This window comes from Doryrhamphus excisus, unplaced genomic scaffold (assembly GCF_037039965.1).
Source record: "Doryrhamphus excisus strain RoL-2023G ecotype Guam unplaced genomic scaffold, RoL_Dexc_Guam_v1.1 HiC_scaffold_24, whole genome shotgun sequence".
In the NCBI taxonomy this organism is placed as follows: domain Eukaryota; kingdom Metazoa; phylum Chordata; class Actinopteri; order Syngnathiformes; family Syngnathidae; genus Doryrhamphus; species Doryrhamphus excisus.
This window is the reverse complement of record NW_027621862.1, coordinates 2,014,807-2,027,285: the sequence shown is the minus strand read 5'-3', so window position 1 is coordinate 2,027,285 and position 12,479 is coordinate 2,014,807. Positions and strand designations below refer to the sequence as shown.

Sequence of the window (12,479 nt, the reverse complement as noted above, 5' to 3'; positions counted from 1 at the left end):
TTTGGTGCAAATCTGGATAAAAGTGCATATCTGGTTGCAGTGATCCATCACATCCAGCAGATGGAGCTGGCACTTTTCCTTTTTTTGTTATATTAGATAGGCATGAACACACAACTTTCATAAAGTTTGATTTTAAAAATGATAGTAAACGTTATTTATTGCTTTTTTAAAATACATTTTTGTTTTTTTTATGACGGCTAATAGTGAATAAATTTTAATAGTTAATAAATTTTCTATACCGCTTATCCTCATGAGGGTAGCAGGGGTATGCTGGAGCCTATCCCAGCTGTCTTCAGGCTGGACTGGTGGCCAGCCAATCACAGGGCACATATAGACAAACAACCATTCACACTCACATTCATACCTATGGACAATTTGGAGTCGCTAATTAACCTAGCATGTTTTTGGAATGTGGGAGGAAACCTACACAATAATTCCTACCAAGGGTATGAACCCACAGCAAGCTAAAACTCTAACTTTATATCAAATAAGTCATTTGTCTGATTTTATTACTGTACTGGGTAATACAAGTGTAAAAGTGACTATAGGGGTGCTATTTCATGTCTAGGGGGCTCTAGTAATGTTAAAAATCCATTGATTTTCTACCGCTTATCCTCACGAGGGTGGTGGGGGGTATGCTGGAGCCTATCCCAGCTGTCATCAGACAGTCGAGAGGCGGGGTACACCCTGGACTGGTGGCCAGCCAATCACAGGGCACATATAGACAAACAACCATTCACACTCACATTCATACCTATTGATAATTTGGAGTCGCTAATTAACCTAGCATGTTTTTGGAATGTGGGAGGAAACCGGAGTACCTGGAGAAAGCCCACGCATGCACGGCGAGAACATGCTGAGGGTGGAATCAAACTCGAGTCTCCTAGCTGTGAGGTCTGCGCGCTAACCACTCAACTACCGTGCAGCCGGAAAGGAAGTCAATTTACCTTAAATGATGCGTCGGGTCTGAAATCACCAGTGTTGCATTTTTGGAAGCATCTCGCCCAACGACGACGCTAGAAGACGTTGCCATCAGTCCTCCAAGCCAGCAGGGGGCAGCAGAGCACCAGAAAGATGAGATTCAATGTCAACTTTCAGAAAACAAACCCATAAATGTACTTTACTTACCAATCAGGTGCCAAAATGCTTGCTGGTGCTCAGGATTTGCTTCAACTGTACTCCTAAAGAGCCGTTCGATCAAATAACCGATCTGGAAAAAAATAAACAAAAAGACGCTAAATTCATGTACATTTTATGCTCACATTGAAAGTATCTCCAATGCAAAAGTACAAGCTGTGACGGTGGTGAGTTCAGAGGTATACAGGATTTCTTATTGTTGTCACCTCAGGGACAGGCTGCGTTTGATTTCTATGCTCGCTTACAACGTCGGCCTTCGTCGCCGTGGAGTCCGACTGCGGCGGACATCAAAGCCAGGTTTTCTTTTAGTCAGGTGCACAAAGCCTTTCTTCTCCTTGAAATGTAATTGAACCACTTCCATGTTAACGCGTCGCCATGTTGCCACGTCTTCCAGTTCAAGGGTATCGGCCCACCCGGATCCATTGAGTGCATGTGTACTGTGTACTGTGTACTGTGTACTATTCAAACGGCAACAAAGAAGCATCCTACATTTTCTTTAACCGCCCCCTTTTCTTTACGAGACGGGAAGGCGGTCTTGGCGGACGCGTCCGTAAGCGGCTGAGTTTCACGGGATTGTTCAGGTGCAACAACAACAAGAATCCATAAAGGACATTTTTAATGCTAATGCTACCAAGTTACAATGAAATATATCACATCATTTAAATCATACTTACACAACTGTTGCAGTACATTAACCCACTTCCTGTATTCCATATGTGATTTTAAATACATAGAAAAGTAACAATATGGTCATGTTCTCTATTATGGATTATGCCAAATAATTTACTAATATTCCGTCTTACACAACATTAAGATTGTTGTCAACTCATTTTTATATAATATAATGTATTATTATGGGCTGCACGGTGGATGAGTGGTTAGCGTGCAGGCCTCACAGCTAGGAGACCCGCGTTCAATTCCACCCTCGGAGTTCTCCCCGTGCATGAGTGTGTTTTCTCCAGGTTCTCCGGTTTCCTCCCACATTCCAAAAACATGCTAGGTTAATTAGCGACTCCAAATTGTCCATAGGTATGAATGTGAGTGTGAATGGTTGTTTGTCTATATGTGCCCTGTGATCGGCTGGAATAGGCTCCAGCATACCCCCCGCCACCCTCGTGAGGATAAACAGTAGAAAATGAATGAATGAAAACTTGTTTACCTATTTTTTTTTAACATTACTAGAGCCCCCCAGACATGAACTAGCACCCCTATAGTCACTTTTACACTTGTATTACCCAGTATAGTAAGAAAATAAGACAAATGACTTGTTTGATGTAAAGTTCGAGTTTTAGCTTGGCGTGGGTTCATACCCTTGGTAGGAATTATTGTGTAGGTTTCCTCCCACATTCCAAAAACATGCTAGGCTAATTTGCGACTCCAAATTGTCCATAGGTATAAATGTGAGTGTGAATGGTTGTTTGTCTATATGTGCCCTGTGATTGGCTAGCCACCAGTCCAGGGTGTACCCCGCCTCTCGCCTGAATAAGACAGCTGGGATAGGCTCCAGCATACCTACGACTCTAGTGAGGATAAGCAGCATAGGCATTTTTTCATCGTTTTTGTCAAAAGTTCCCTTTTTGGTTATTAGGATGTTAGCCACCCGCCCATCTCAGTTAGCTAGCGAATTGTGTACATTTTGTGTGGGACGGAATGATGCACCTTGTTGTTCCCGTCGGCACACATTGGTAGGTGAACATTGTTAGGAATGGAACATTTTCCACTTTGGTGGAACCCCATTGATTTTTCTGAATTTATCACATTTTGTATTTAAATACTTTTTTTTGGGCCTTATTTCGATTTCTGCATTTCTGTGAAGTTAGAAAATGCAGAAATGCAAAATAAGACAGAGTTGCATTATGGGTAAGATACATTTCCTTAATAAGCACACTGACAGGCCTCTGAGAAAACTGACATTTTTTTTTTTTTTTGGGAACAGCCCCGCTGCTTTTTATGTGAATAATTCCGTCAAATATGATGTAACATGGTTTTCCGAAGAAATAATTGCTAATTATTTGTTTACATATAACACACGCTATTGCGATTTCACAGTCACAACACAACATTCAATCATGCCTGGAAGCTGTGAAGGAAACAAAACAACACCTCAGACCGGAAAGGAAGACTCGTATATGCACATACTAAGTTGCTTTTATTAATACAGAACTGCATGCTACAGAGACTGTACAGCATTAACATTTATTCATTACAAAAAAACAATGGCTTTTTCGGGAGCCATTGAAAAATAACAGGGGAAAAAAAAAAAGCAAAGAAAGAAAGGAAAGGAAAAAAAAGATAAGAGCATAAAAGAGAACAGGAACATCACAGCCGTTAAGGAAACATTCAAACTATTTATCATTAGCATCTTAATAAACCAGAGAAGAAATAGACAGATTACAGTCGCGTCATGTCAACTACAATGAGTGGATGATTCTCTTGTAGCTTTTTTTTTTACTCGTTATTTTACAGCCTCTTGCAACATCAACATGCCTATTTTTTTTCTAGCTACCTATATGTAGTCATGTACTTAAAAATGGCAGTTTGTGTATTTTTTTGTATTTAATACGTTTTTTTATGAACCTCCTAATATACATAATTTGGCCCTTGGTGGGGTTTTTATACAGTATGATGTCCTTTTTCCTGTTTTTTATTATTTTTTTTTATTAGGTTTAAATTTTTTTAATATTTGACAATTTGCTACCAAACACATTTTTTTTTTTGTTATAGCAACATTTATACTACATACATAGCAATCTATGTAACGTCACAGCAAAAAAGATGGCGTCCAAATGAAACGAGAGATGAGGTTATCACAAAAATTTGGCAACGGGGAAAAAATCTGTACACCAATCAAAGAGTCGGGAGAGATGAAGAAAAGGAAGATGTCCCGCTTTTTTCGTAATAAAATGGCTTCTCGTCGAGATGTGCATATGTTGGGTGGATGAGATCTACACAGTACATAGAGTTGGTTGGGGGAGGGGCGGGGCAAAATATAAAAAAAAAACAGGGAAAAAAAAAAAATATCGAAAACCTCCTTGTAAAAATGGATCATCCGTATATTATATAAGTTGCTTAACCTTAAGAAAAAAAATATTTGTACAACATTTTAAGAAAAAGAAAAAACGAGACACGTACAAGATACGACGAGCAATCTCTAAAGCAATAAATACTACTGGTCCTAGCATGTTTTTTTTTTTTTTTTTTTTTTTTTTTTTTTTAAACAACCCCTCCCACCCGAACCTCCCCCGGAGCCCACCCGCCTCCCGAAAAGGTAAACAACAAAGAAAAAAAAAAAAAAAAAAAAAGACAAAAGCAGTGGAAGAATGCATAATTCAACAGTACTCCCCCCCATACCTCCAATCCTAACCCTACCCATCCCATACCCGACCAGCCCCATTTTTTATTGTACATTTAAACAAGAACAAATAACATCACGATTAAAAGTTGATCCTCGGTGTCCCACCCCCCCCCCCATATCCCACTTATCCACCCCCCCTTACTCCCTTCTGTGGATGATCTGATTGGTTCGCGAGCTCGTATTTAATACAAATAAAGATGGAGAACCAACGCTTGAAAGGTGAAAACGTTTTTGGCAGATTCACGAGGTTAAACAGCTAATTTGTCGGATGTTTTTTTTTTCGTTTTTTTTTTTCATGCTGGGTCAAATATTGACCAATGAACTTTACAAAAAAAAAAAAAAAAAATTCAGAAACAAAAACAAAAAAAAATATGACGGCTAGCGAGGAAATAAGGAAGAGGAAATTCCGACTACTCTATGGACTTGGTCACTAGCGACAGAGGCTGGAGGAGCGAGTGGGAATGACACAGCAGCGGCGAGGGTCGGATCATGGGAGAAACCACCGGATGCCGCGAGGAGGGTGGTACGTCGCCGTGTTCCCGGGCGCCGTTGTGGGTGGATGCGGACGAGGAGGCGGCGGACGCCGTTTTGCTCGTGTTGTCGGGCGGCCCGGCGAGGAGGTGCTGGGAGTGATGGAGTGGCTGGTGGGCGGCTTTCATAGTCAGTGAGAGAGGCTGCGTTTGTTCAGTCTGTGGTTTGGACTCTTTTGGCGAGGGGGACGGGGCCACGGAGGAGGAGGGGGAGGAGGGGGGGGAGTCTGGGAAGCTTCCGTCCGATGAGGGAGGACTGGCACAGCTGCCTTCACCTTGGATGTAGCGAATGCACTTTTTTTTCCTCCTGAAGGGGGGAGGTAGAGAGCAGCTTTCAGTATCGCGTCCGTGCCTGACGACCTTCAAGCAGCTTTGCCATGCATGATTGAGAAATGACCCCCCCGCCCTTCCCGCCGACCCCCCCTTTCCCGTTGAGTAGTAGACAAGACAGACATGGACAAATGATTCCTGGCTGGAAAGCAGGCAAGGAAGACAAAAATGAAGTAATGCTCTCTTTCTGGACGCTAGCAGCCGGTTAGCATTAGCATGCTAAAATAGCTATGCTTTGTACATGCGCTTTCCTTGTTTGTTGACCACTTTTGTGGTGGTGATGGGTTCACTGACGCATGTTTAAATCGATTTCATTCAGCAATGGCCGACTTTTACCGCTAATCTATGCAGTTTCCCTACTGTCCTCATCATTAGCTGCTATTGTCGTAGCGGCTAATCATGTTAGCTTCACTGACATTTTGTCAACAATAATTTCCTGAATTCTGAATTCTTTGAAATGCATGAGCATTGTTTTTGTTGTTAGCAACAACGGACAATACCGAGTACGATCTGTGCGGCGTTCTTACAGATTGTTGTCGTAGCTAATGATTTGTCATACCGACATTTTGTCCGACTTTGAGATGTAAGACTACCATTTTTGTTGTTAGCAACAACGGACAATCCCAAGTACGATCTGTTGCGGCGTTCTTACAGATTGTTGTCGTAGCTAATGATTTGTCATACCGACATTTTATCCGACTTTGAGATGTAAGACTACCATTTTTGTTGTTAGCAACAACGGACAATCCCGAGTACGATCTGTTGCGGCGTTCTTACAGATTGTTGTCGTAGCTAATGATTTGTCATACCGACATTTTGTCCGACTTTGAGATGTAAGACTACCGTTTTTGTTGTTAGCAAAAACGGACAATCCCGAGTACGATCTGTGCGGCGTTCTTACAGATTGTTGTCGTAGCTAATGATTTGTCATACCGACATTTTGTCCGACTTTGAGATGTAAGACTACCATTTTTGTTGTTAGCAACAACGGACAATCCCGAGTACGATCTGTGCGGCGTTCTTACAGATTGTTGTCCGACTTTGAGACGTAAGACTACCATTTTTGTTGTTAGCAACAACGGACAATCCTGAGTACGATCTGTGCGGCGTTCTTACAGATTGTTGTCGTAGCTAATGATTTGTCATACCGACATTTTGTCCGACTTTGAGATGTAAGACTACCGTTTTTGTTGTTAGCAACAACGGACAATCCCGAGTACGATCTGTGCGGCGTTCTTACAGATTGTTGTCGTAGCTAATGATTTGTCATACCGACATTTTGTCCGACTTTGAGATGTAAGACTACCGTTTTTGTTGTTAGCAAAAACGGACAATCCCGAGTACGATCTGTGCGGCGTTCTTACAGATTGTTGTCGTAGCTAATGATTTGTCATACCGACATTTTATCCGACTTTGAGATGTAAGACTACCGTTTTTGCTACGAACAAAAACGGACAATCCCGAGTACGATCTGTGCGGCGTTCTTACAGATTGTTGTCGTAGCTAATGATTTGTCATACCGACATTTTGTCCGACTTTGAGATGTAAGACTACCATTTTTGTTGTTAGCAACAACGGACAATCCCGAGTACGATCTGTTGCGGCGTTCTTACACATTGTTGTCGTAGCTAATGATTTGTCATACCGACATTTTGTCCGACTTTGAGATGTAAGACCATTGTTTTTGTTGTTAGCAACAACGGACAATCGCGAGTACGATCTGTGCGGCGTTCTTACAGATTGTTGTCCGACTTTGAGACGTAAGACTACCGTTTTTGTGCGACGACCGCCCATTCTGACCGTCTTTGTTTTTGGTTGACAGCGCTGATTTTGTCTTAATTCCAGAAACTGTCCTTTTGTCCGATTGCCTGATTGTTGTTGTAGCCGCTAACGTTTTCTCTTAGTCGTTTTTGAGCAACAAGGGCCGATTCCAACCACGATCCGCGTATCTTTGGTCCGACACGCTCTATAGGCAAAATGCACAACTGGGGATCTCTGACTCGTCCTGTAGGCTACACTTGAAAATTAAAAAAAAAACACTAGCAAGCTAGCAAACAACCTGCCCCACAGACACAAGATGGGGTCAAGGCCTCATGTTTGCATTCCTGCCCAGGGGTCAAGACCCTCTTCTTGCTTGCTCGGGTCTTGAGGCGCTCACCCCCAGAGCGAGAGTGTGGCGATTCTACCATGAATGGGGGGGTTTGGGGTGGGGGGGCGGAGAGAGATCTGACCCTGACAGTGACCCCTGAACGTGCCTGAAGGCTACAAGTCGAACAAAAAGAAATCTAGCGGAACATCGTGGATGTTCGACATGAGAAAAAAAAAAAAAAAAAACTCAGAGAGCATTACTGACGATGAGGGAACACAAACAAAGGCCAAGCATGCTGAATGGGAAGACCAGCATGCACGGAATTGGACATTGCATGGGATTAACGGAAGGGGGGCGGGAATCTCCAAAAAAAAACAAACAAAAAAAAAAAAAAACCAGCGCAGCCTTTTTCTAGGTGGGTGGTAACGAGTATCGAGCGAGCACACCGGGGTATCGTTTTGCTACTAAGTACGCGCCTCGCTCCTGATAACTGTCCATCAAACTGCAACAAATGAGCTAATATCCATTTTTGAACAGACGTATCGATTCATCATATGTGCTGCTGCATGCTATTGATTTTTGCGCCGTCCCGCGGGAAATTACGCCAGATGCATCTCTTTCCACAGCCCAGAGAGAACTCTTAACCTCTCGGCTCCTTTAATGAAGACGGAATTATCATCCTTCGCCTCTGCTGATCTTCTGATCTGCACTTTTTCACTGAATATTTCATATTTCCTCCCCCCTGTTGTAAATATGAACGGGGGGAGAGCTACAGAGGAACCTCCAAAGTCCAACAAGAGTCATAAAATTCGGTTGTTTTAAATTAAAAATTTTAAATCAATTATCACTTCTTACAAGTGGCTTTTTCTTTGGCTTTTCCATTTATAAAAGCAGACGCTAAAATAAATACCGTACAATAATACATTACACAGCACTTGCTATAAAATACCACTACCACTGCCGGTCAGCCATCTTCAAAGGGAGAGTAGTTTTACTTTGTTTTAGTTTTATTACACCGTGGTCAACATTTTTTTTGTACTTTTATTACAGTTAATAATGCTAAAATGTTTGCCTGTACACTTTGTTTATACTTTACCTTCTTCAAAGGGCGAGTAGTTTTACTTCATGATGGTTTTATTGTACTGTGGTTACCTTATTGTTATAATTTTGTAATTATGTAAAATAATATATAATATAAATATGATAGGTGAGCAAAACATTGCCTGCAGTTTATTCATTCCTTTCTTATGGCTATATAGTAGTTTTAATTTATTTTAGTTTTATTGCACAGTGGTTAACTTCACACTAGTATTACAGTTGATGTTAAAAATGACTCAAAACATTGAGAGTAAAGCTGATCATCTTCAAAGCGTGAGTAGTTTTGTAGTGTTTTTGCGTCATTATACGTTGGCTAACATATTTTTACAGTTTTACTTTTGACAGTTTGATTTTTTTGAAAGTTTATTCTTTACAGCACTTCAAAGGGTGGGTAATTTTACTTTACTTTAATTACACATTTAATGATAAACATTGACTATACAGTTTTTACATTATTCTCTTCAAAGATGGGGTAGTTTTACTTTATTTTAGTTTTATTGCACAGTGGTTAATTTAACACTAGTATTACAGTTGATGTAAAAAAAATACTCAAAACATTGACAGTAAACGTGATCATTGTTGTCCTCCAGGCATCTTTAAAACGTGAGTAGTTTTGTAGTTTTGCCGTGTTTTTGCGTCATTATACGGTGGCTAACATCTTTTTACAGTTTTTCTTTTGACTTTTTACTTTTGGGTAATTTTACTTTACTTTAATTACACATTTAATGATAAACATTGACTGTACAGTTGATCATTCGCTTCAAAGATTGAGTAGTTTTACTTTATTTTAGTTTTATTGCACAGTGGTTAACTTCTTTTTACACTTTTACCGTTTATAGTATTAAAACGTTACTCAAAACACAGATTGTAGTTTGTGAGTAGTTTTACTTTACTTGAGTTGCTTTACACTTTGAATGCACGGTAAAAAAAAAAAAAAAGTACTAGGAAGTCAACCACTGTGTTGAAATTTGGAGGTTCCCGCGACAAATATCGAGGTAGCAATGCTAGCTATTTACGAGCGACACACGTAAACAAATGCCCACGGAACATACAAAAAATGGAACATGACGATGCGCTGTTGTTGTTGGGTCGGAGATGGAAGGGGGGGGGGGTTTGCGGCGGTGTAACACAGAGAGAAGGGGAATCACTTAGCAGAAACAAATACCTACCATGAAAGTATTCCCAATTCAAAGACTGCTTGTGTCAGAACAGAAAGACAACAGGTAGGGACTAAGTAAGGGTTATTGAAGAGGAGTTTGGAGGAAGAGGAGGAGGAAAAGGAGGAGGAGGAAAGAGGAGGGCACAGAAAAGAGCGTCAGGGCTAAATTTGTGAGCATCACATTGTTATTCAAAGGGCGCCAATTAGGACAAATACATTTAGACAGTTAAGATGGAAGGAGGGAGCTTGAGGAGAAAATGGATTTCCGTCATCAAAAAAATGATGCTAACCTTTGAAAAAGTACATTTCAATACACCAGAAACCCATTTTTTCCGCCAAGCGAATCCAATGAAGAAATAGTGCCGAGAGGGCAGGAAAAGCCATCTGTTAGGACACCGATATAAGAAAAAAAAGGTATTTGGAAGAGCATCGAAATCATCGGAAAAAAAAAAAAAGGAGAAGCTCGTCGGCTCCGGTTGGCTTCTACAATTATTGTACCTGCACGGTTTGCACCATAAACTCAGCTGGTCAAGCCCGAACAAGGCACGACACTTCTTTGGGGTATTTGCATCTGTTAGCCAAACAGGTAGACACAAACACAGGAGACACAGAAAAGAAAAACAAAACAAAAAAAATGGCACAACGTCATTGCACAGACACATAAAAAAAAAAAAAAAAAAAAAAAAAACATTGAGCCTGGGTTCGAGGTTCGGGCTGGCAACGCTGGGACGTCCTCCACATTGACCTCCACCTCCCCAAGCCTTCGCCTGCCAGTCACTCAAATAAGAGTCCTGAAATTAAAACCCACCCCCTGGCATTCATTCCTCATTTGCGCTCCCGATAAAAGATACCCCGAAAGACTGGCACGGCGGGGGCAGGAGGAAGCTGAGCGGTCGTCAAAGCCCGACAAGACACACAGAAAGAAAAAAAAAAAGCAAGCAAAGTAGGAGGAAGTCCCAGCAAGGTGTTACCCAGCCTTGTACCCGCGCCCCCCGGGGGGCTCAGTGCAAAGCACACACACCCCATACACACCTGCACGGGCCACACCAGTTATTCTGTTGGTCGAGCCCAAAGCGCGCTCGACACTTCTTAGGGGCGCTCAGGTCTGATGCCGCGACGGCCAGCACAGAAGAAGAAGAACAGGAAGAAGAAGAAAAGGTAGCACCAAAAGCAAATCAAAGCAAAAAATAAGACAAAAAATAAGGAGAAACAGTGAGTCTATGGAGATGATAGCGGAATTATAAATAAAGGCTGGATTCACACTACATGTTTTGCTTTCGCGGAAAAATAACCAAGGGAATCGAACGGAAGCCAAATAAAAATATGCTAATGTGACTGCAACGTACATAAGAATACTGGATACGAAACCCATAATCGATACAAAATACCCCCACTGTGAATCCTAACAGCAAAAACTCAAAACTCAAATTCAATCAAAAACAAGATGCTTTTTCTTCGTGTGCCAAATAAGCAAAAAAAAATCGGTCAACAGAACAGAAACTTTTCGGAAAGTTGGCGTTTTTTTTGTTCCGTTTGTATTTTTACTTAAAATTGCTCTTGCATAGTCAGAAAAAATATCTTGTGAAGTCAAAATTAAGTTTTTTTTTATTTAATCATGTTTATTTTTGAGTTTTTGCAATGTGATTGTCACCCGCATGATCTACTGTGGGTGGGATTCACCACGGGTGCTTTGTTTAGATTCACTGTGGGTGATTTGGGAAGTGGTCAGCCTTGATTTCAGCTTTTATTTCTTATATTTCCGTTTTTTGCAAAGTGGTTGTTAGGATTTACTACGGGTGTTCTCGTATTTACAGTGGATGCGTTTTTTTTTGGGTAGGCCTTGATTTCAATTATTTCATTGTCCTTATACAGTAATTATGTTTTTTGCAAAGTGGTTGTTAGGATTTACTACGGGTGTTCTTGTATTTACAGTGGGTGCGTTTTTTGGGGGTAGGCTTCGGTTTCAGCTATTTGATCGTCCTTATACAGTAATTATGTTTTTTGCAACGTGGTTGTTAGGATTTACTATGGGTGTTCTCGTATTTACAGTGGGTGCGTTTTTTTTGGGTAGGCTTCGGTTTCAGCTATTTGATCGTCCTTATACAGTAATTATGTTTTTTGCAAAGTGGTTGTTAGGATTTACTATGGGTGTTCTCGTATTTACAGTGGGTGCGTTTTTTTTCGGTAGGCCTTGATTTCAATTATTTCATCGTCCTTATACAGTAATTATGTTTTTTGCAAAGTGGTTGTTAGGATTTACTATGGGTGTTCTTGTATTTACAGTGGGTGCGTTTTTTGGGGTAGGCTTTGGTTTCAGCTATTTGATCGTCCTTATACAGTAATTATGTTTTTTGCAACGTGGTTGTTAGGATTTACTACGGGTGTTCTCGTATTCACAGTGGGTGCGTTTTTTTTTGGGTAGGCCTTGATTTCAATTATTTCATCGTCCTTATACAGTAATTATGTTTTTTGCAAAGTGGTTGTTAGGATTTACTACGGGTGTTCTTGTATTTACAGTGGGTGCGTTTTTTGGGGGTAGGCTTCGGTTTCAGCTATTTGATCGTCCTTATACAGTAATTATGTTTTTTGCAAAGTGGTTGTTAGGATTTACTATGGGTGTTCTCGTATTTACAGTGGGTGCGTTTTTTTTCGGTAGGCCTTGATTTCAATTATTTCATTGTCCTTATACAGTAATTATGTTTTTTGCAAAGTGGTTGTTAGGATTTACTATGGGTGTTCTTGTATTTACAGTGGGTGTGTTTTTTTTTGGGTAGGCCTTGA

General features: G+C 40.8%; 2 protein-coding genes across 35 annotated transcripts in view; both read right to left on the bottom strand.

The window, feature by feature from the left end:
- The window catches only part of crygmxl2 (crystallin, gamma MX, like 2), a 55,630-nt gene extending 54,582 nt beyond the window's left edge, over window positions 1-1,048 (bottom strand). For both annotated transcript variants that reach the window (XM_078788815.1, XM_058061124.2), the window contains exon 1: window positions 948-1,048. In XM_078788815.1, the coding sequence (XP_078644941.1) occupies window positions 948-1,033 (86 nt within the window). In that variant the 5' untranslated portion in view covers window positions 1,034-1,048. The remainder of the gene's footprint in view (window positions 1-947) is intronic.
- Window positions 1,049-3,267: 2,219 nt separating this feature from the next.
- The window catches only part of tcf7l2 (transcription factor 7 like 2), a 124,889-nt gene continuing 115,677 nt past the window's right edge, over window positions 3,268-12,479 (bottom strand). For 12 of the 33 annotated variants that reach the window (XM_078788689.1, XM_078788685.1, XM_078788687.1 and 9 more), the window contains 2 exons: window positions 10,731-10,803; window positions 3,268-5,329 (listed from right to left, as the gene is read on the bottom strand). In XM_078788689.1, the coding sequence (XP_078644815.1) occupies window positions 4,903-5,329; window positions 10,731-10,803 (500 nt within the window). In that variant the 3' untranslated portion in view covers window positions 3,268-4,902. Of the gene's footprint in view, window positions 5,330-9,707; window positions 9,770-10,196; window positions 10,270-10,730; window positions 10,804-12,479 lie in introns of those variants that run through there. The other 21 variants (XM_078788686.1, XM_078788688.1, XM_058061094.2 and 18 more) reach the window with 8 other exon arrangements.